This window comes from Xiphophorus maculatus, chromosome 19, assembly GCF_002775205.1.
Source record: "Xiphophorus maculatus strain JP 163 A chromosome 19, X_maculatus-5.0-male, whole genome shotgun sequence".
NCBI lineage: Eukaryota > Metazoa > Chordata > Actinopteri > Cyprinodontiformes > Poeciliidae > Xiphophorus > Xiphophorus maculatus.
In genome coordinates, this window is record NC_036461.1 from 16,784,434 (window position 1) to 16,808,455 (window position 24,022).

Genomic DNA, 24,022 nt, shown 5'->3' on the forward strand with positions numbered 1-24,022 from the left:
CACCTTTTAATATAAAACAAATATAACCAGAGTAAGCATAGAATGAAGTTTTCAAATGATGAGTTTGGTTATTAAGTGGGAAAAAAACATTAATATCATCCTGACATGGTAAATGGCCTGTCCTTGAATAGTGCTTTATCAAATTCATAGGACCTCAAAGCACTTCACTCTTCATTCACACACTTGCTTTTTAACTTTATGTGAAAAGGTAATGGACCCTTTTGTTAATCGTGAATAGACTGTAGTTACCCACATTTTATGAGAAACTGAGTTTAACCTCAGACTATCAAAATGAAGAAAATTAACAACAGGTATAGTCAGGATGATTTGCTGCTCAAGGAAAGTGTCCAACTAACAATTTATGACCGTAACCCATGCATATCTTATTTAAGCAGTTGGACGATAATCTGAAACACACAAGCATATGAACCTTTAAACAGCTCGACAAAAAGTAAGATAAAAGCTCTGGTGTCCTATTTAAAGCATCTCCATCCTGTTCACGTCCTGTGATGAGACATTATGCAGTTTGTTCATGCATGAAACTTGACTGGATTAAAAGAATTCAAAGAAATTAAAAAAATTCAAAGAATTACGAATTGCTTCGTGGCAACTGGTGCCCTCCAGGTCGGCCCAAACAAGTTGTTACTTTTCCACATATTCTCAGGTTGTTTTAGATCATTTATTTTCTCTTGATAAATTAAATTATGATTTGAAAATACATTTTACATTTACACAACTTGTATTTGGTCTGTATTAAAATTTGTTTGTTGATAAAGTGTAACAAAAAAGCAAAAGCAATGAATTTGTTAGGGAGGCACATATCTTTCCCTCTCAACGTACTTTACAAGACAAACAGGTTCTACACGAAACCAATTTGGTTCAAGTTCAGTTCAAATCAATGCAGCACTTTCCATCACTTCATCAAATCAGTATTAATTATCAAACAATGCAATCAGATTAATAGAAAACTCTCTTAATACTAAGCCCACTGCAAAAAAACCCCAAATAACTGCAGCAATCTTTCATCTCGACTAAGCATTTGGCAACGATGGACATAATTTATGAGCTACACTTTTCTTTTTCAACTGCTTCTTAACATAAATATGTCAGCCGATCACATGGCAGCAACTTAATACATTTAGGTATCTAGATGTATCAGAATAGGAAGATAAATTACGTTTGTTCCTCATGGGTTCATCTGAGTATTTTAGAAACTGCTGATTGTTATCCAGAACCGTTTCCATGGTTTACAGAGAATGGTCCAAAAAAGAAAAGATACAATATCATGTGGTCAATAGGCCTCATTGATGTTAGAGGTCAAGGGAGAACGGACTGATGTGTTTGGGGTGATAAAAAGGCGACACTGGCTCAACGAACCACTTGTTACAGCTAACATATATTTTTACTGTTGTATTTGTTAATGTTATTGTTTACTTTTTCACTCTCAGACTGTATTTGAGCCTAGTTTTAGAGAAATGATATAACTAAAGTTCAAATTTCACAAATTTAGACTGTGAATGTCATAATGCCAGATGCAAAATTTATTTGATCAAATAAATTATCATAAGTTCTTGATTTATTTCCGCCCACAAAAAAGGGACATTCCTCACACATTTAGGTAAAAATAATCTGCATTCTCCATACTGACGCATGTTCCAAGTTAGCTTCACACAAGTTTACTGCAGGTCACCGGAGACCGAGTGTTTGATACTGCATCTGCTGAGGGAGGAGAGATTCCTCCCTCCTCCTGTGCCAATGAGCTCAGCCTCCTCAGCTGACCTCTGCTTTAGCCACATAATATTTTCTGCGTATCTCCAGCCAGCGGTGTTTATGTTTCTTAAAACAGTTTTGGTTTTCTTAGTTTTATTTTTGCATAGCTGTACTTATGTTGCTTTCAGTGGCGTGGAATTTGACCCATTAAGTCATGTGTGTCCCATATTTAGAAATGAAGAAATATTATGTACTAATATTAAAAGCATGTTTTTAATACCTTTACAATGTGGTATGACATTGGCTTTTTTTCATTTTCTGCTGATAAAATATCTTTGCACTTTATTGTCTACATGTTGTCATCTAAGAGGATAAATATGTAACCATGGTTAGGAATTAAGATAATAATGGTATTCAATTAAAGAAATAAATATACATATGTGTATATATATAATTTATCACCTTCCAGCCACCAGGTGTTTTGGTGGCGTTGGACATTTGACAGAAGACTTGGTACCTGGACAAAACAGGAAGTAAGGGAAGGACAATCCCTACACAAACAGATGCCTGATATAAAATGTCTTGTGGTGGAAAACAACAGCAACAAGCTTAAAAATCATTGGTTATTGAATTAGGCCCTCACTAAGTGGTAATTTACACTCAAAAAGAAGTGTGCATGTCTCCTCAAATATTATATAAAACATGTCTGCTACAGAGTTGCAACGTTATATTAAGATAAATCCACCAAGTTGTTGTTGACTCCAGATTTGGAGAAGACAGTTTGCTGTTGATTTTAGCTGTAGCCAATCGGGGTTCCCCATCCAGCCAGCTGGTCTGACCTTGCGCCCCCCACAAGTGCCAAAAAAGGGTTTGACGGAGCAGCTGGTGAGCAGAGCTCCAGCTAAGAATAACCTGGACTTTCTGGGATGGAGGGAAAGGGATAAAGTTATCCTGAAGTTATCAGGTCCCTTTGCTGACCAATACCCATGTGAGGCACCAATAGCACTGGGTGGGATCCTCTGCTTGTTCCTCTCCGCCCCATCCAGACCCTTGCTTTGCTTCGCTCCTTCCTCCCTTGCTCTGCTGGTCCCCCAATACCCTTTTAGCTGCCACACAGGCAGCTCCAAATTTCCCTTTAAACTTTCTTTTTTTTTCCCCTATAAGTATTTATTTGATTTTATTTACCACTTTCTTCTGTTTTTCCTCGTCACAACGGAAGACTGGAGGATGAAACATCAACACGTGGAAATGGAATAATTTACTATGAGGGACATGGATTTTATTTTTTTTAAATTAATAAGTCATCTTGGATTGGATATACTGAAGTTATCCCCAGGCGGTTCTAAATGAGGAGGCTTGGTTTATATCTCTGAGATAGTCTCCACGTCACCATGGCTGAAGGTAGGATTGTTTCACCTGCTCTCACCAGCCTTAACGCACAAACAATATTTGCCATATTAATACATAAATAATGTTTCGATGAGCAACTTGCTCAGTGGAGTAAGTGTTGAAAATGGTTGCTATAAATACTGGATATCATGTTGCAGGAGAATTAGCATTGCTCTCATGTGACGGACATGACTTGTGCTGCTGACTTCAGGTTTTAAAAACTGTGGAGGAAAAAAACTTCACCTGTTCTGATTAAAATTGTTTGGCTTCATCTACAACACATAATAAAACACTTAATATTATAGTTTTTCTGTAGATTCTTAGCTGAATTGACTGAATTCATATATATATATATGAATATATACACACACACAATATGTGTCAAATTACAGCTACAAACTGCAATCTATTGTATTGGGACAAACAGTGCAGTGTTAAGATTTAACAATATAAATTGTTAATAAATGTTTTTTTATAAGCAAGAATCTGGCAAGTGTGATCTGCACTTGTTTTCAACCCCTTTTAGACTGATACCCCTAAATACAATCTCCACAAAGCTGGCCTTTATGGAAGAGTGGCAGCAGAAAGTTCTGTTTGTAGTTTGGCAAAATCATGTAGGAGACACAGGGACGATGCAAGAGAAGGGGCTCAGGTCATATAAAACATGGTGGTGTTAGCTTTATACTGTGGTGATGCTTTTCTTTAGTATGGGTGGAGATGCGGTCAAAGTTGCAGGTTGATGGAGCAAATCAGGTTCATTCTGGAAGAAAACCTTTTAGAGGTTTTCAGAAAACTTAAGACTGGTCCTTCCTGCAGCACAACAGTCATAAACATACAACCAGAGCTATAGGTTTAGATCTAAGCCTGTGTTGAAATGGACCAAAGTTTAGACACAAATGTAAGTAAGAACTTATGGCAAGCTCAACGACACTCTATGTCCAATCTGGCCAGTGTTGGGTTTACTTACATACATAGAAAAAATTTGTAGAAAAATGTGCAGTTTCAGTTTATAGATGTGCAAAGCTAGCGGAGACACACTTCAAAAAACCTGCAGCTGTAATTACAACAAAAGGTGGCTCCACAAACTATTAACACAGATGGGCTGAATGCAAATACCTGCAACAGCTCTCAAAAGTTTATTTGAGCAAGGTTTTGAAAACGATTTAATTTAATGTTCCAGTAATATGCACATATAGAATTCAAAGAAATAGTATTGATGGCTGTGATTGTAATGTGACAAAGAGTCAAAAGAAATGAACATTTTAGCAAAGCACTGTCTCAGTATTACACCGACAACAGCATAGAGCAGCACAACATTGCAGCTCCTATGTTTGTGATGCAGAAGGGCTCCATTACCAACAACTGTTCTTCATTTCAGTGAACCAGGACGACTAACTTAGTACCAAAACAGGTAGAACTGGTTAAGTGTATTTTTTATTTAATTGTATTAATTTATTTTTTACTTAATTTGTTTCTGTTGTTTTTGGCACTGTTGCATTTGACATAGAGTTTCAAAAATAGGATTGAGAGTATTAACACTGGTCAAAGTTCACAAACAGGTGAATAAGTTGCATATAAATGTTGAGGGAACCATGGCATCAGTCATTTGTGACCTCATCAAACATCCCAGATTAATCTGTTTTTTCAATTATCTAATATTATTTCAGTGCCACTTTCTGGTGTCTACTAGGTTTGTTGAGAAATGTGTGTTATATTTTATCTTAGTCAGATTAGGGGCATGTATTCTGAGACTAAATGATTTTTTAATTATTATTATTTTTATGGTCAGATAAATTGCATCCAGATTTTCCAAAACATCTAGTATTTAATAACCAGAAGGTTTCAGTGCCCCCTGGTGGAAAGAACTATGTAATTAAACCTCATCGCATTAGAATTTATAAAGCAACCGCTTGCTGCTCAATCATTCAAGCATCACTCTTGTGTATCCCACCCACAGGAGCCAAATCCCCCTCGGCGAGTGCAGCCGGGGGCTCCAGCAGAGCAGCACAGACAAGCTCTCTCAAATCAAAAGCTTTGGAGGTCGTCAGAAAGGTGAAAGTGTCTGTGGAGCTGCTGATCGCCCTGGCTGCTCTCCTGTCCTGGGTGGTAGTAGGTGTGGTGATGTTTGACTTTGTCGAATACAAAGCAGTACCAGGTGAGTCACAAACGCCTTGGAGTGTGTTTGCTTAAATTGTAAAGATTTCGGAATGTTTTTGTTTTCATTTCTATTTTCCCCAGATGTACGCCAAATCATTACGGACCCAGTTCAAGCTGTAAACGATGCTGCAGACGAGGTGTCCAGTCTGCTAAATAAGTTCCAAGGTACGCCTTATTGTAAAGTGCAACATGACTGCATGTTAATATGTCAGTCAAGAACTGAAATGGCTTTGCGTTTTTTTTTCCAGAATGTGCTCCTGATTTAAGTAGCCCCTCGTCTGCTGCGTCTTACGCTGCTGAAGAGGTTATAGAAGCAAAAGATGCATTTGTTCGATACTTTTCAGATGAAGAAGGTATGCCAATGCACCTGTAGTCAACAAAACAAATTAAATGAAATGTAATTCTAACATAATGTGCCTGTACCTACATCACAGGAACCTTTTATCCAAGCTACATCGATCCCGTGGTCATTGGAAGAAGAGCTTTCCACTCAACCAATGACTTTGTGTATGGAGTGGTTGGCTCCTTCAGGGATTCACTGTGTGCTACTGTGGATACTGTAACGGATGCAGTTTTGGATACAAGAAAAGGTGTGTGTTCTGGTGTCTGATTATACTGTAATTAAATAAAACATAATCAGTCTTTCGAAATTCTTGCAACAACAGCCTACTTGAACTAATTGTGGAAATGTTTCTCCCAAATCCTTTGTCTTCTCCTCAGGAAAACTTGATCTCAGCTACATTGACCCTGTGATAATTGGCAGAGGGTTCTTCAGTGTTATTAATAACTTTGTTTCCGAAGTGGGGGCCTTCATTCAGAATTTGCTCTGCCTCCTAGTGGACTCCACATTGGATGTAGTGAAAGGTACCATCTGAGAACAGCTGTGGTCATGTTGGAAAAATTAGGGCGCCCTATAACAAACCTGTTACTTATTAATAAAACATTATTTTAAGAAGTACAGTTTATGGTTAGGAATTTATTATGACACCCCAGGACACGATTAGAAAATTGTTACTCAGCATTTTGAAATATATATATATTTAAACGTTAGATGTTTAATCTCATGTGTCCTCCTGATTGCCAAAAGACAACAGACAAGTTTATCCTGAGAGCAAACTGCAAGATGCTTAAAGAAGCCTATAAAATGCCATCACTTTTCCTACAGCAGGGCAAGGAGGAAATACTTTCTCTGTAAGAAACCATGTTTGGACACCAAAACAGACCACATGTTTGACATTAACAAAATGCAGTTCACCATCATAGGATTCTCCCTTAGGCTGTATCTAAACTAAAACTGGAGCAGAACTGAAACCTGCAACATGACAATGATCCATGGCATTAAATTAAATACAGGATTAAACATTAAGAAGTCAGACATTTCTTAATAATGAACTGAATATTTTACGCGCTTTCCTGATTCTTCACATGACTGTATCTCACATAGTTTGCATTGCCCACTACACTGTGAAATGGGATTTTCTTTTAATACTACGTTTGTGTCTTCAGGAACCACTGACATTAGCTTCATCGATCCTGTGGTATTTGGCAGGACATTTTTCAATGTTATAAATGACACTGTTGGTGGAATAACGGGCTACGTCCAGGACATACTGTGTGCCATCTTAGACACCATATTGGATGTATCTAAAGGTACTACATCTAATTTCCTTTTTGCCTATTGTGCAAGACTCAAATTAGCTCAAACGATGTGAAAAATCAAAATTAAAAAAATGTTAGTTCAATTTATTTCTATAGTGCACATAAAATGTAATCTCGAGGCTTTTTATTACCTTATCTATTTAAACCAGTTGTACTAAATTCTCTTTTACATGAGTAAATGGAGTACAGATCGCTGACTTTAAAATTAGATGTCTATTTCATTCAACTAAAACGTGATGAGCTGTTCTGCAAAGCATAGTTGTGCATTTTAAGAAGCACAGTAAAAAAAAAACTGTCCTTTTTCCTGGTCTCTTGATTCCCTTCAGTACAACTTTTTCATCTACAAATATACAAATATATGTAAAACTAAAAATCTTTTATGATGTCACTTGACTGAAGTTTGTCTTAACTTTGTCTTGTTCTTCTCAGGAACAATAGACATCAGCTACGCCGACCCCGTGGTCCTGGGCAGGAAATTCTTCAATACCATTAATGATGCTGTGAATGGAATAGTGGGCTGCATTCAGGACATACTTTGTGCTTTATTAGACATCATATTAGACATCTCTAAGGGTGAGGCCTTCCTATTTTCCTGTTTGTTTTGTGCCAATTGTAACTACAAAATAATAATTTATGTTTTATCAAAGTCGTTTTTTCTGTTTCCTTTTCTTTCAAAATGCAAATACATGATTACGTCACGTCTTAATGGTAGGATGTCAGTCTGAAATAAACTTAAACTTAGAAAATGTATTTTATTTCATTTTATTTAACGCTTTTCACGCAGTTTAATAAAGCCAGTTTTTTCTGTAAATGCTGGTAAAAGCTAAAATACGTTGAATTTGAGATTATGCTTAAGGTATTATTTTTATCAGCTAACCTTGATGGCAGTAGCATTGTTCTAATTATTGCCTCCACAACGACATAAATGCATAATAATAAGTATTATACTTTTATTGCTCTTCACAGGAACCATTGACATCAGCTTTATTGACCCTGTGGTGATCGGCAGAAATATCTTCCCTATTCTTGATGAATTTGTGAATAACATCACAGGACACGTCCAGAATGTGCTTTGTGTGATCTTGGATGTGGTACTGGACACAGTGAAAGGTACAATGCCACCTAGATTTATTACCTTATATCTAAATTTCACATTCCATTAAACGCTCTTGTTCCATTTTTATGTATTTATTTTCATCAGACCTCCAAGAGGCTGTGGGATTCAGGCCCTTATCAGCTCTTCAGACAACAGCAGAAATCATTAAAGAACATATCAACATTGTTATGAGCTACCTCTCTACAACGCTGATAGGTGAACAAGGTGAGTCATAATTTATATCCCATAACATAATGCGTTCAGAGAGCATTTCTGCACATTTAGTGCATCCTTCACACAAAAACATGTTCCGGTTCTTCCAGCGATCATTCCGGAAGTTTCCGTTGACCCGATGAAAGTTGTTGAGGATGCGGTACTGGAATTTACCGACAAGAAGGATTTGTTCTTGGGCTACATGTCAAGTATGCTTGGTGGTGATCAAGGTGGGGGTATTAGCAATTACAGTGAATCACAAAATATTTTGCTACTCTGAAATCTGATCACTATTAATTTATCTGATTTTAGGTGAACCTGTCAGTCCTCCGGCTGTAAATGTTGTCACTGAAAAAGGTTTGGATTTTTGATCTCACAAGTTGTCAGAATATAGTTGTTACACATTTTGATATGATACGATACGATACGATACGATGAATTACAATGCAATACGATACAATCAAAACTTTAGAGCCTATTACAATTATATGTGGTGTGGAAAGCTCAAAACCAAAAATCTCTGCTCCTCTTTGTTTAGATGAAGCTGTTGTTTCTCCATCTGATATCACTCTGGTGAGAAAGAAAGGTGAGCAGCACAATAATTTCCCTGCATGTTGCTGCAAAAAGACCTTAATGCTTGACTCTAAAAACAGCCATATCCTCTTGTTGTAGGGGAGTTTCTACCTCCACCTGAAAAAGGTGAGAAAAAGTCTCCATGCTGTGAACAAATGATTGTATTATTTTTTTTAATATGAGCAGGTGTGTTGCAAACAAATAAACTGAATAGATTGGTAGAATGGTTTCTCTACAGATTTACTAAAGACCTCTCTTGCATGTTGATGTCGATCGTGTTTGTTTATTTTTTACCACTATTAACCGGGTTGATGATGTGGTCTTTGTTATTGACTGAGTTAATGTTTATTCCACATACCAGTCTTAAATCATTGCAAACGGTTTGTTGGTGTACGTCTTGTACCTGTCCTGGCATGACTGAATATGCATCATTATGTTTGTCATAATAAATATGTTAAACAACACTGACTTCGTTTTCTGTTACCACAATTTGTTGTAACCTTTCACAAAACTACATGATTTTTGTTTTGGTTGTTATGACTACGATTATCTTGTGTTGATCCTTAAAGAACAATGTCTTTGTATGAATACGTACGGGAACCTAAAAGAATTTATTAATATTGCATTTTTCTGTGTCCTGCATTTTCTGTGTGACTAAATGTAAACTTTATCTCAGCTATTTATAGAAACATACTTGTACAATAGGAATGGAAATATTTGAAGACATACACAGTTTTCAACGCTCTTTTTCACCTAGTTGAAACAAATTTTACCATCAAACAGAGTTGGCTTGGGTCAACACTAAATGCAGTTTTTTAATGATGAGTATAGGGACTAAAGCTGCTTAAAGCAATCTGATCAGGTGTGGCAAATAAATCCACATTGAAATGTTATAGCTGGTTGGGCCAACATGGCTTTTATGTTATTGTGCAGAAATTTTGATCCAGTTTTCCAGAAAGTGTTTGTAATTCCCTTGAGCATGAACGGCCTGTTTAAGATTATGCCACAGCATTTCGGTTGCATTTAAGTGCAGACTTGGGCCAGATCACTTAAAGTCTTCATTTTGTTTTAGTTTCCTAAAAGGCCTTTATGTTCTTTTTGGTCAGCAGTGGTTTTGGCCTTGAAATTTTCCCATAGAGAGGTCAGAGTTCCCCACATGAACTCTGACCTTAACTGAGGCAAGTATGAACAGCGAAAAAATGTAAACAATTTCAGTAGTTTTTTTAAAGCTGCATTTTGTATTTACCCAGGTTATTTTAGATCAGAACAAAAAATTTTTGTAGATTCAAGTTCAGTTGGGAGGTTGTCCATGTACAGAGGTTAAAAAGGTTAAATATTTTTTATCTAAAATAAATATGAACAGTGCCCAAATATTTCCATACTTAACTCTACTGTAAATATTTGAGTTATATTAACTGGATTTTTTTGTGGATGAGTGTTTGATTTGAGCTGTGCATCTATTAAAAAAAAGGTCTCTACTATCATCTTGGGTATTTCTGCTATTTCCACACTTTTGATCTGCACCCTAAAGACTATTTTATCTTCATGTAAATTAACAAAGATGTGGACATGGGCTTAATAGTGATTACAAAAGTCCCTGCTACAGTTGCAGAGATGATGCGTGCCGCCGAAGATGAAGCTGCCTCTGCTGCAGAGGAGGCTGAGGCTGAAGAGGCCGCTGGAGCTGCCGATGAAGCAGGAGTGACCAAAGCAGAGGAAGATGAGGGTATTCAGACGTTTATTTGGTCACTTATTCACCAAACTGAAGAACAATCACTAAATTTGATGCTATCACTCTATTAGTGAAACAAACCGAAGACATCCAACTTGAGACTTTGCTGAAAGAGCAAATCATAGATGTTGGAATTGAGGAGGAAACAACGGTAGAGGAAGAAAAGACGGCGGATGAGGTTAAACCAAAGGAAGATCCAGAACAACTGGCACATGAGGAAAAACCTGAGGTGGAAGACAAGACTTTAAAAACAGGACCAGAACAAGAGGAGGGAGAAGTTAAAATAGAAGACATCTTGCTAGAAGAAGAAGAAGAGGAGACGCCAACAACAGAGGGAGAGTTAGAAGAACAGGAGGAGGAGGAAAAAACAAAAATTGAAGCAACAGTAGAAGATAAAGGCGAGGAAGGAGAGGAGGAACCTGAAACTTTTGAGGTTTTGGTAGAGAGAAAGGAAGAGACTGAGGAGAAGGAAGAATTAGGAGAAATAAAAACTGAAGGCAGGGAACAAGATCAGGAGGAAAAGGAGGACTCCACAGCTGAAGAGAAACTGATTGACAGTGAGGGGGAAGACGACAAAGCACAGTATGAAGCTGGTGATGAAGATTTGGAAAAACAGTCATTAGCTCGACAACCAGAACTTCTGCTTTCCAAAACTCCTGTTAATGACTCTGGTGTATCCGAGTCAGGCGAACAGGAAGAGGAAAAAGTAGGAACATCTCCTGATTACAAAAACGAAGATTATGCAGAACTAAAGCATGACCACGATGAAAATAATAACAGCGAGAGCAAAAAGGCAAAACCTGAAGAAAAGAGGAAGACTCATGTTCCCTTTGAGAGGATGAAGAAAGCTGACTACAAAGTATCACCAAAAGAACCCGCTGGCCAATATGAGACAGGTATTATCATCACAAATACTTGGTTTTTCTTTCTACTTATATTATCAAAAATGTTTGACGTGATAAATGTCTGTGGTTTTGTTGATTGTTTCTATTTTGCCGCCATATTTCAATGGTTTATTGATTGTTCTTCAACAATACATCATAATGTGACCAAGGCCCAACAGTGACAAATGAGCCTCATTGCAATTTATGTTTTTGTGTATGTTTTGGCAAAGCAGTATGGATGTGAGGTCTTGTGGCTTGGCTAAAAATCTCAAAACATGTGTTATGATCTGTAAAAACCAAATTTAAAGTTTTGGGCCACAAGGCCAAAAGGTACATGACGTGACACAAAAAATAGAGTACTACCAAACAGAACACCAGAGAAACTTGGTGGTGGCAGCATTATGATCTTTAATTCATATGGAACTAGGGATGAAAATCTCTAGTTAAATTTGATTTATGCATCCAAAGGTCTGTGCAATTAAGACACGATGTTATCCTGACCCATTTATGTCAGTTTTGTCAAAAATAATTGACAAAAAGTCCAGAAAATGATTGAGAGAGGTTTGGGGAAGAATAAAAAAACTTTTGATCCATGTCATGCAAGATCAAAAGCAAATTGTAAACAGAATATATGCAAATTTCTCAATTAGAAGAAAGGAAATGATAACATATACATGAAAAAAGTTATAATTTCAAAAAATCTTAACTGACCTAAAGCAGTAAAAGTATAGTTTGATTTAAAGGAAATACCAGAAAATTGGAAAAAGGAAAAAATAAAGTATCAGTATCAGGCATGCACTGTTTTTTATTTGATATTTAAATCATTTATGTAGAACCTTAAATACTAAAAGCTATAATTAAATAATAAATGATCTGATTATTTTAGAACACAAGGAAAAAGAAAGGGAAACTACTACTACCGCAGAAGACAAGCAAATTCTGAAAGAACAAATACAAGTACAAATACATACAGAAGAAAAGAAATCTCACACAGAAGAAATAAAGGTCAAGACAACGCCAAAAGAAGAAATAAAAGCAGAGAAGCCTCCCAAAGAGGAAACAAAAGTCGAAAAGCCTCCAAAGGAAAAGGTAAAGGCAGAGAAGCCTCCCAAAGAAGAAACAAAAGTCGAGAAACGTCCCAAAGAAAAAATTGAAATTGAAAAACCTCCAAAGGAAAAATCAGAAGTCGGGAAACCTCAAAAAGAAAAACTAAAAGTCGATAAGCCTCCAAAGGAAAAAGTAAAGGAGGAGAAGCCTCCCAAAGAAAAGATAAAAGTAGAGAAGCCACCAAAAGAAAAACCAAAAGTCAAGAAACCTCCAAAGGAAAAAGTAAAGGAGGAGAAACCTCCTAAAGAAAAGGTAAAAGTTGAGAAACCTCCTAAAGAAGAAAGAAAAGTCAGGAAACCTCCAAAAGAAAAACTAAAAGTGGAAAAGCCTCCAAAAGAAAAGTCAAAAGTCGAGAAACCTCCTAAAGAAGAAACAAAAGCTGAGAAACCTTTGAAAGAAAAAATAAAAGTCGAAAAGCCTCACAAAGAAAAGGCAAAAGTTGAGAAACCTCCAAAAGAGGAAACAAAAGTTGAGAAACTTCCCAAAGACAAAATTGAAGTCGAGAAACCTCCAAAGGAAAAATCAGAAGTCGGGAAACCTGAAAAAGAAAAACTAAAAGTTGATAAGCCTCCAAAGGAAAAAGTAAAGAAGGAGAAGCCTCCCAAACAGAAGGTAAAAGTCGAGAAACCTCCGAAAGAAGAAACAAAGGTTGAGAAACCTCCAGAGGAAAAAGTAAAAGTTGAGAAACCCCCAAAAGAAAAACTAAAAGTCGAGAAACCTCTAAGAGAAAGAGTAAAGGCGGAGAAGGCTCTCAAAGAAAAAGTAAAAGTTGAGAAACCTCCCAAAGAAAAAGTAAAAGTGGAGGAGCCTCCCAAAACAGAAACAAAAGTTGAGAAACCTCCAGAGGAAAAAGTAAAAGTTGAGAAACCTCCTAAAGAAGAAACAAAAGTTGAGAAACTTCCAGAGGAAAAAGTAAAAGTTGAGAAACCTCCAAAAGAAAAACTAAAAGTCGAGAAACCTCTCGTAGAAGAAACAAAAGTTGAGAAACTTCGGAAAGAGGGAATAAAAGTCGAGAAACCTCTAAGAGAAAGAGTAAAGGCAGAGAAGGCTCTCAAAGAAAAAGTAAAAGTGGAGGAGCCTCCCAAAAAACAAACAAAAGTCGAGAAACCTCTTGAGGAAAAAGTAAAAGTCGAGAAAGCTCCCAAAGAAGAAACAAAAGTTGAGAAAACTCCTAAAGAAATACTAAAAGTTGAGAAACCTCCAGAGGAAAAAGTAAAAGTCGAGAGAACTCCTAAAAAAGAAACAAAAGTCGAGAAAGCTCCAAAAGAAAAGGAAAAAGTCGAGAAACCTCCTAAGGAAAAAGTAAAAGTTGAGAAACCTCGAAAAGAAAAAGTAAAAGTTGAGAAACCTCCCAAAGAAGAAACAAAAGTTGAGAAAGCTCCCAAAGAAAAAACAAAAGTCGAAAAACCTCCAAAAGAAAAGGAAAAAGTCGAGAAACCTCCTAAAGAAGAAACAAAAGTCGAGAAACCTCCAAAAGAAAAACTAAAAGTCGAGAAACCTCCTAAAGTAGAAACAAAAGTCGAGAAACCTCCTAAAAAAGAAACAATAGTCGAGAAACCTCCAAAAGAAAAACTAAAGGTCGAGAAACCTCCAGAGGAAAAAGTAAAAGTCGAGAAACCTCCTAAAGAAGAAACAATAGTCGAGAAACCTCCAAAAGAAAAACTAAAAGTCGAGAAACCTCCTAAAGAAGAAACAAAAGTCGAGAAACCTCCAAAAGAAAAACTAAAAGTCGAGAAACCTCCTAAAGAAGAAACAATAGTCGAGAAACCTCCAGACGAAAAAGGAAAAGTCGAGAAACCTCCTGAAGAAGAAACAAAAGTCGAGAAACCTCCAGAGGAAAAAGTGAAACTCGAGAAACCTCCAAAAGAAAAACTAAAGTTCGAGAAACCTCCAGAGGAAAAAGTAAAAGTTGAGAAACCCCGAAAAGAAAAAGTAAAAGTTGAGAAACCTCCAAAAGAAATACTAAAAGTCGAGAAACCTCCAAAAGAAAAACTAAAAGTCGAGAAACCTCCAGAGGAAAAAGTAAAAGTCGAGAAACCTCCAGAGGAAAAGGTAAAAGTTGAGAAACCTCCAAAAGAAAAACTAAAAGTCGAGAAACCTCCAGAGGAAAAAGTAAAAGTTGAGAAACCTCCAAAAGAAAAAGTAAAAGTTGAGAAACCTCCCAAAGAAAAACAAAAAGTCGAGAAACCTCCAGAGGAAAAAGTAAAAGTCGAGAAACCTCCTAAAGAAGAAACAATAGTCGAGAAACCTCCAAAAGAAAAACTAAAAGTCGAGAAACCTCCTAAAGAAGAAACAATAGTCGAGAAACCTCCAGACGAAAAAGGAAAAGTCGAGAAACCTCCTGAAGAAGAAACAAAAGTCGAGAAACCTCCAGAGGAAAAAGTGAAACTCGAGAAACCTCCAAAAGAAAAACTAAAGTTCGAGAAACCTCCAGAGGAAAAAGTAAAAGTTGAGAAACCCCGAAAAGAAAAAGTAAAAGTTGAGAAACCTCCAAAAGAAAAACTAAAAGTCGAGAAACCTCCAGAGGAAAAAGTAAAAGTTGAGAGAACTCAAAAAGAAAAACTAAAAGTCGAGAAACCTCCAAAAGAAGAAACAAAGGTCGAGAAACCTCCTAAGGAAAAAGTAAAAGTTGAGAAACCGCGAAAAGAAAAAGTAAAAGTTGAGAAACCTCCAAAAGAAAAACTAAAAGTCGAGAAACCTCCCAAAGAAGAAACAAAAGTCGAGAAACCTCCAGAGGAAAAACTAAAAGTCGAGAAACCTCCTAAAGAAGAAACAAAGGTCGAGAAACCTCCTAAGGAAAAAGTAAAAGTTCAGAAACCCCGAAAAGAAAAAGTTAAAGTTGAGAAACCTCCAAAAGAAAAACTAAAAGTCGAGAAACCTCCAAAAGAAAAACTAAAAGTCGAGAAACCTCCCAAAGAAGAAACAAAAGTCGAGAAACCTCCAGAGGAAAAAGTAAAAGTCGAGAAACCTCCAAAAGAAAAACTAAAAGTCGAGAAACCTCCAGAGGAAAAAGTAAAAGTTGAGAAACCTCCAAAAGAAAAACTAAAAGTCGAGAAACCTCCCAAAGAAGAAACAAAAGTCGAGAAACCTCCAGAGGAAAAGGTAAAAGTTGAGAAACCTCCAAAAGAAAAACTAAAAGTCGAGAAACCTCCAGAGGAAAAAGTAAAAGTCGAGAAACCTCCCAAAGAAGAAACAAAAGTCGAGAAACCTCCAGAGGAAAAAGGAAAAGTCAAGAAACCTCCAAAAGAAAAACTAAAAGTCGAGAAACCTCCAGAGGAAAAAGTAAAAGTCGAGAAACCTCCAGAGGAAAAGGTAAAAGTTGAGAAACCTCCAAAAGAAAAACTAAAAGTCGAGAAACCTCCAGAGGAAAAAGTAAAAGTTGAGAAACCTCCAAAAGAAAAAGTAAAAGTTGAGAAACCTCCCAAAGAAAAACAAAAAGTCGAGAAACCTCCAGAGGAAAAGGTAAAAGTTGAGAAACCTCCAAAAGAAAAACTAAAAGTCGAGAAACCTCCAGAGGAAAAAGTAAAAGTCGAGAAACCTCCAGAGGAAAAACTAAAAGTCGAGAAACCTCCTAAAGAAGAAACAAAAGTCGAGAAAACTACAAAAGAAAAACTAAAAGTCGAGAAACCTCCAGAGGAAAAAGTAAAAGTTGAGAAGCCTCCAAAAGAAAAACTAAAAGCCGAGAAAACTCCGAAAGAGGAAACTAAACTCGAGAAACATCCCAAAGAAAAGGCAAAAGTTGAGAAACTACCAAAAGATGAAACAAAATTCGAGAAACCTCCCTCAGAAAAAATAGAAGTCGAGAAACCTCCAAAGGAAAAAGTAAAGGCAGAAAAGCCTCGCAAAGAAAAAACAGAAGTCAAGGAAGCTCCGAAAGAGGAAACAAAAGTTGAGAAACATCCAAAAGAAAAACTAAAAGTCAAGAAACCTCCAGAGGAAAAAGTAAAACTTGAGAAACCTCCAAAGGAAAAAGTAAAAGTCGAGAAACCTCCCAAAGAAGAAACAAAAGTCGAGAAACTTCCGAAAGAGGAAATAAAAGTCGAGAAACCTCCAAAAGAAGAACCAAAAGTCGAGAAACCTCCAGAGGAAAAAGTAAAAGTCGAGAAACCTCTAAAAGAAGAAACAAAAGTCGAGAAACCTCCAGAGGAAAAAGTAAAAGTCGAGAAATCTCCAAAAGAAAAACAAAAAATCGAGAAACCTCCAAGAAAAATAGTAAAGGCGGAGAAGCCTCCAAAAGACGAAACAAAAGTAGAGAAACCTCCCAAAGAAACCATGAAAGTCGAGAAACCTCCCAAAGAAAAAGTAAAAGTTGAGAAACCTCCAAAAGAAAAACTAACAGTCGAGAAACTTCCGAAACAGGAAACAATAGTTGAGAAACCTCCAAAAGAAACAGTAAAAGCAGAGAAAACTCCGAAAGAGGAAACTAAACTCGAGAAACATCCCTCAGAAAAAATAGAAGTCGAGAAACCTCCAAAGGAAAAAGTAAAGGCAGAGAAGCCTCCCAAAGAAAAAACAGAAGTCAAGGAAGCTCCGAAAGAGGAAACAAAAGTTGAGAAACTTCCAAAGGCAAAAGTAAAGGCAGAGAAGCCTCCCAAAGAAAAGGCAAAAGTCGAGAAACCTCCAAAAGAAGAAACAAAAGTCGAAAAATTTCCAAAAGAAAAAGTAAAGGTGGAGAAGCCTCCCAAAGAAAAAACAGAAGTCAAGAAACCTCCAAAAGAAGAAACAAAGGTTGAAAAACTTCCGAAAGAGGAAACAAAAGTCAAGAAACCTCCCAAAGAAAAAATTGAAGTCGAGAAACCTCCCAAAGAAATAGTAAAGGCAGCAAAACCTCCCAAAGAAAAGGTCAAAGTCGGGAAACCTCCCAAAGAAGAAACAAAAGTTGAGAAACCTCCAAAGGAAAAACTAAAAGTCGAGAAACCTCCAAAGGCAAAAGTAAAGATGGAGAAACTTCCCAAAGAAAAACTAAAGGTCGAGAAACCTCTAAAGGAGGAAACAAAAGTCAAGAAACTTCCGAAAGAGGAAACAAAAGTCGAAAAGCGTCCCAAAGAAACAATAAAAGTTGAGACGCCTCCAAAAGAAGAAACAAAACTTGAGAAGCCTCCAAAGGAAAAAGTAAAGGCGGAGAAGCCTCCCAAAGAAAAAACAGGAGTGAAGAAACCTCCGAAAGAGGAATCAAAAGTCGAGAAACCTCCCAAAGAAAAGGTAAAAGTCGAGAAACCTCCAATAGAAAAGAAAGAAAAGAAACTTGTCAGAGAAGAAATGAAGGTTGAAAAAGCACCAAAAGAAGAAAAAAAGGCAGAGAAACCTCCAAAAGAAAAGGAAGAAAAGAAACCTGCCAAAGAAGAAATAAAAGTGGAGAAACTGCCCAAAGAAAAGAAACATGTCAAAGAAAAACAGAAGGTTGAGAAACCACCAAAAGAAAAGGAAGAAAAGAAACCTGTCAAAGAAGAAACAAAGGTCAAGAAACCTCCCAAAGAAAAGCTAGGTGTTGAGAAACCTATCAAGGATAAGATAGAAGAAAAGAAACTTTCAGCAGAAGGAAAATCTGAACAGAAACGCCAAACAGCAAAAATAGGAGTAAAGAAACCTAAAGAAGGTAAGAACAAAAGGAAATTTCTAATAAACTAACCCTAACTAAGTTAGCTTTCAAGTGTTTCAGGAACCCAGATTCATGGATTCCATCAAACCCTCTTCATAGTCATATGCACTCTGCTTGGATATGGTTTAGCATTTCAGTGATCATCATCAATGGTGTCAGTGTGATATATATGCACAAGATCAGATTTCTGAATGTCTCTATGGTCTACACAAGCTTCATAAGTTGGTGAGAAGGAAATTCTCATATATTAAAGAAGTACAACAGGATTGAAAATTTCAGAAAGATTAAGAACTGAACTAAGAGACAAGAAGCCAAGAAACATAGGAAATAAGAAATATGGAAGTGAGGAATTAAGGCGAGGGCTGCATTTTTTTCCTTCCAAGCGATGATATGACTGGTCATTTACCTCTTTGTTCTAGATATTAAGCCCAAAAGAACAATCAAGCGGGAGTTTCCAACTGTCCTCAGGAAGCAACATCTTAATGTGACAAAACCCGGTGAGGCAATGTGCAACATTTCTGTATACATATTTAATGTGTGTTTTATAAAAGATACAATTCACAAAAAGCTCTTAATATAAAAATGCAAGTAAAATACAGAGGTGCTGAAAATGCTCAATTTTAAGTAAGTCTTTTTTTATTATTATTCCAAAACACTGTTTTATGTAATCCATGTATAGATTTTTAAGAAACTTGCGAAATAAATTTGAGTCCACTTTAATTTTCTCTTTACCTTTTCACCTGAGAAACTAAAGCAACCTTTGTGAAGGAAGGGAAAAATCACTGTATATATACAGAGGCCAATTTTACAACTCAGCTGAGTTTATTTTTAGAATTTTAATGTTACAATTTGTTTTGTTGAGTACAATAAAAATGTGTTTGTGGGGAATGGTGTTATTCCTCTAGTTGATATGCAACTAGAGGGATATCAAGTATTAATTTCAGTACCTGAAACTTGTACGTAGATTTGTATATGTTTGTTTGGGTTGCTGAAATCACAATGTTTTTACACAGAAACCACTCCAATCAAGACCAAAAAGGTGGCAGTTGTGAAAAGTAAGAGTCACATTCACATTTAGATGAGCTGATAAAGTAGTTTTCAGTTTTAATAACCTTTTGTTGTCTCTCAAAGAGCTCGAAATCCCAGACAAAAACGTCTCCTTAACAAAGACGAAAGTAGTAAAGGCAGCGCTGCTACGAAAAGGTACGTGTTTACAGTTATTCTTGTCATGTGGTAGCGTGTGTTGATGGGCCCAAAATGCGGGTAGATTTTGGTGATATAATGAAAGAAAATGAAGAACAAAAAACTTACAGCTATCACAGGAAACCAAGGGAGCCAAAGAAGAACAAAAAACATACATCCTAAAAGGATGGCAGGGAATTGACAGAAAAACAATGGCATGAAACAGGAGGAACCAGCAAGAAGTGAGAGGAGAAAGGGTTATAGGAACTGGGAGAGTGAATGCTGGAACGATGGACCTGGGCTGACTAGCTTACCGACTGCAGGTATGAGGGGAGAGACAGAAAGTGGCACATGGGGCGAGGGAGCATACACAGGACTAGGAAGTGAATCCGACAGTAAACCAAAACTAAACATAGGGAACATTATTAAACTATAGTAACTAAGAATAATTCGACACAAGAAGTAAACACAATAAAGTAAAATCATTAAAGAAGGACTGAACTAAAGAAAATCAAAAATTGAGAAGCCTGTCAGGAGAGAACAGTTGCTGAAAGTTTCAATAAATCCAAACCAGGAAGTAAAATCCTTGTTTTTGTTGCAGTTCCTGAGGCTCCAAAAGAAACAGCCAAGCCTTCAAAAGTCAAAAAAGGTAATGTAGTGGCTGAAGCTGTAGTTAGTTGTTTTTTTTTTTTTCTTGCGTCAGAAACCTGGTCTGAAATATGTTTTATTTGCTTCAGTTGTTGAGGTTCTTAAGGAGAAGATTGAACCTATCACTCAGAAAAAAGGTTTGTTTTTCAAGTTATCCACAGTTTTCTCTTTTTGATTCATCTCGAGATATGTTGTTTGTGTTTGTGTTATACTAATATCTTGTTCATTTTACGAAATATTTATTACATCAATATGAATGTTCTTTCCATTTTTAGATTTTTACAGTTTTGTATGTAATTGAGTTCTACATCTGACTTGTGATTTTTATTCCTGTGTATTAATTTATCCGTGTTTCAGCAGCTGTTATTAAGGCAAAACCAGCACCTGCTGAAAAGAAGAAAGGTAGGGAGATGCAGTGGTTTATTTGTTGCATCATTATTATTTTATTTAGTAAAATTGTAGTGAAAGTAGTTGATTGATGACAGTATCATTTATTGCCACACATTACAATAGTGACTTTGCTACCTATATTTTAGTCAGGAAATAATTGATGCTGAAATAATAAACACTTTTAATGTGAAGGAAGGCAAATTAAAAAATGACAAATTAAATTAAATTAAATTGATTCCTCAGAATGAGATTTGAAGCTGTTGGCTACAAAGGTAAATATTGTTTACAATGCTTTTGGCCTGAGGGTTTTAATTATTGCCACTTTTATTTACTTGCTGTCATAAATCTGTCTAAATCCGTCTAAATACCTATTTGGGAGGATTTGTGTTAACAGCAAGAAGCTACACTTCAAAGAAGAGCTTTTGGAGAAAGCTAGAAAAACGAGTTATGGTTTATAATTTCGAGAATTTTGAGCTTTTATTATATAAAAAGCCTTCGATCTAACATATTGATGCAAACACTGTTTTTCAGAGAAAACTGTCCCGAAGCAGACGGTAAAGGATAAAGCTAAAGGTAAAGATTGAAAACATTTTTGTTGCCAACACTGTTTTACTACAGTATGCAAGATTCTTATTCAAAGAAAAAAAAATACCGAAATACTTTACATGAAATAATTATGCAATACTTGTAAACAATTATGAGTTGAATATGTTTTAATTTGCAGAAGACAGAGTTCTTAAAGAGAGACAGGAGCCGGCAAAGAAAGGTACAGATTTAAACCAATATTCTTCTGGAGTTCATATCAGTGTGGCTTCATTTATTTATGTAGAAAACTGTTGTTCTAGAAAAACCTGCTGAGAAGGCTGCCAGAGACGAGAAGGTTGAAGGTACTGAATAGTTTCTGTAACTTTTGGTATTGTGATTTGAGTTTGAGTTAACAATATGCCGTCTTGTTAACAGAACAACTTTTGGACAGCTTTCCCATGGATGGTAAGCACAAATTCCCTCTTAGTGAATAAAATATACACAACGGTTTAAACTGAAAAATAATTTTAAAAGAAAATAAAGAAAACTGGCTGGTATGTTTCTCTCCAGACGACCTGCCGTACTTCCAGTGTTTCTTCCTGGACGAGGACGAGGCTCAGTTTCCATTTTATGCCTTCTCACCTCTACACATTTAACTCCTAGTGTGCATCTAATCTGAGGTGGCCTTACTCATAATGACAAAGTCCTGTCACACTCCGGGCTGCAGAAACATGGCAGCACCCGTTCACTGTGTCCAACAAGCGACCAGAGCGGCTGAAATGTGAAGGACTGTTTTTATCGTTTTGTTCGCGGGTCTGGTTGAGCTCTCGTTTTGAATACACAAAGAGGGCGTCATTCCTTTTGATTCATTTCCAATTTCTGCACTCCAGTTATATTTTAACTTGAACAACCAAGACTTTTGCAAATAGTCGCTGCATATATTTAGCTTGCTTTTCAAATATAACACATTTCTTATAATCTCACTGATTTAAAGAATTTTGTTCTTAAAGGAAAAAAAAAAATCTGAAACATAGCAGAATTTTTCTTTTCATTTTTGCATGTAAACTATGGGATGGAATGACCCTGCTCTGTATCCGAAAGCTCCCAGACTCACTGGCAGGATGATACCTGCGATTAAGTCTTATTTAATGGAACCATCTGCACCAAGTGCTTGTTTAAAAGTTGGTGCTACTTTTCTTGAACTCTGGTTTGAGTCCAAGTTTATTTTGAGATGGTTTTCACCATCTGGTCTCTGTAATTCCTTGACTGACCAAACACATGACGTCGTTACCAGCTGTACCTGGTATATTTGGGGTAAGTAGGTTCTTCTGCCCAGGTAACATCTAAACACCCTGGTGCTGAGATGTTCACCGAGGGCAAAACCCGACATCGATCATGCAACAGCAACTGATTTTCTTATTTGTTGCTCCCGACTAGCAATGTTACTGACTGTATGGTGGATTCCACGCAGCAACTTTTAAGAGTTTTCTGAGCCGTGGTCCAACTTAGGCCTGGCAACACAGAAATCCTGAGATGCTCACGGATTGAGCTTCGCCAGCTGCATATGGTACATTGGCTTTTTTTGCACCATATGCTGCACAGAAGACATGAGGCGTGCTCTGATTTAAGGCACCAGTCCTGAGTCGAATGTAAAACTCCTTACAGATTCAGAGGAAATTCTAGGAACAAGCTCTATGACGGGGCAGATGCTGCAGCTCTCCAGTAACTTAAACTGTAAAGGCTGCATATTACAATGATGTTTATAAATACCCACCAGAAATGTGGTTGGTGTGTTCCTATGTAAGGGTGAGCTGTCCTGTCGTTGCATATTTGCAGGAGGAATGTGCAATACTTAGTGTAATGATCCCATTGATTTGATGGTATCTTTGGCTGTCTTTTAATAACCTGTGCATGTTGCGTGTGTGTTTTATGCTCCCATATGTTGAGCCTACATGACGACTTCCTTTGAATCACAACCTAAGTAGTAGCAGAAACACGTGAAATACTGACATAATTTTAAACCAGAAACTCGTGTTGCTCAGAGACAACAAGAATCTTGATGTAAATAGTTTAATACATGAAACAGGACTGTTTATTTTAACTGGAACTATTACCACCTAAACTGCATTTTCCCTGCTGTAAACTTATATTATGTATAAATTTGTCAGGCCCTCAGTATTTTTGTCAATAAAAGCAATTTGTCAGCAAAACATTGCTATGTATGTGATTTTTTTTTTCTCTCTTAAAGCTACAATAATATGGCTTAGATCAAATGCAAGTCTCCAATTGGAGGCACTTCAATAGTGTCAGCATGTCAGAACCAGACCTCTTTAACAATTACCATCTCAATATCAACATAACTGGCTACTGCTTTTATCTTATCACTCTTACTGTTACTGCAAACTTTTAAAGATTGAGAGTTGAGATCCAACTATACAACTAACAAATGTTAGGGTTAAAGCAGGTCAGTTTACACCATTGAGACAGATTCCTCACAAAGAGGAAACGTTTGTCATTCTCCTGTAAAGAGTACTCTACGTACATCCAAATATTATCTCTGCTACAAAGAAGAAAATAAGTCCCCTTTTTTGCACTTTAATTAAAGACTGTAAACCTTGGGCTGCAAGGTTTCTTTTAACCATTAAGGATCCGAAATATTTGTGCAAAAGCTTTTTTATAGTTATCAAATTATACATTAATTACTGTAATGTCAAATCCCTTCGCCTGGGTTTACCTGAATCATTTTTGTGCGACTGATTAACTGAGAAGTGGCCGGGAGTTCAGACGTGAAGAATGGCGCACTGATAAGAGGAGCGGAGACTGCGGCTTAGCTTCAGAAATTCATCCGTCTTTATACTGAAAAGCTTTCCAGTATAAATCACTATAGCACTGAATCCCTTCACTGTTTGCATGAATCACTTTGTGCGACCAATTAATTGAGAAGTGGCCAGGAGTTTCGATGTGAAGAGTGGCACGCTGATAACAGGAGTGGAAGCTGCAGCTTAGCTTCATTCAAATGCAAAATGAACTTAAGGAGTGTGAAACGTTCTAGTATCTGCAGCTGGAAAAAAAAAGTTTCCTGCTGGGCTCTAGATGTGGATTTAAACGACTAAACACTAAAAATTGGAATGCTTTGAACTGTCCACGTCCCTCAGCGC

At 36.8% G+C, this 24,022-nt stretch overlaps 2 protein-coding genes across 4 annotated transcripts; both read left to right on the forward strand.

Annotated features, from left to right (window-relative positions):
* Positions 1–2,672: 2,672 nt before the first annotated feature.
* LOC111612271 (uncharacterized abhydrolase domain-containing protein DDB_G0269086-like) lies at positions 2,673–13,924 on the forward strand (the record flags this gene model as incomplete). The annotated part of the gene is made up of 17 exons (XM_023353093.1): positions 2,673–3,111; positions 5,057–5,254; positions 5,338–5,421; positions 5,505–5,609; positions 5,691–5,846; positions 5,977–6,120; positions 6,763–6,906; positions 7,345–7,488; positions 7,882–8,025; positions 8,117–8,236; positions 8,335–8,454; positions 8,537–8,581; positions 8,763–8,810; positions 8,897–8,923; positions 10,404–10,523; positions 10,601–11,425; positions 12,300–13,924. Coding segments are annotated over exons 1-17 (4,059 nt in total), but the record flags the coding sequence as incomplete, so codon positions are not given.
* A 2,734-nt stretch (positions 13,925–16,658) lies between these two features.
* On the forward strand, positions 16,659–23,076 carry LOC111612272 (repetitive proline-rich cell wall protein 2-like). 3 transcript variants are annotated; one of them, XM_023353094.1, is made up of 12 exons: positions 16,659–18,116; positions 18,539–18,616; positions 19,133–19,174; positions 19,251–19,322; positions 19,903–19,950; positions 20,039–20,086; positions 20,307–20,351; positions 20,871–20,912; positions 21,064–21,105; positions 21,185–21,226; positions 21,300–21,329; positions 21,435–23,076. In XM_023353094.1, exons 1-12 carry the CDS (start codon positions 16,793–16,795, stop codon positions 21,518–21,520), a joined length of 1,899 nt encoding a protein of 632 aa, XP_023208862.1. In that variant the 5' UTR covers positions 16,659–16,792; the 3' UTR covers positions 21,521–23,076. The 3 variants fall into 3 exon arrangements, with proteins under 3 accessions (XP_023208862.1, XP_023208863.1, XP_023208864.1); XM_023353095.1 differs by having other exon boundaries at positions 20,310–20,351; XM_023353096.1 differs by lacking the exons at positions 20,307–20,351; positions 20,871–20,912; positions 21,064–21,105; ... (1 more) ...; positions 21,300–21,329; positions 21,435–23,076 and having other exon boundaries at positions 19,903–19,949; positions 20,037–20,086.
* Positions 23,077–24,022: the final 946 nt, after the last annotated feature.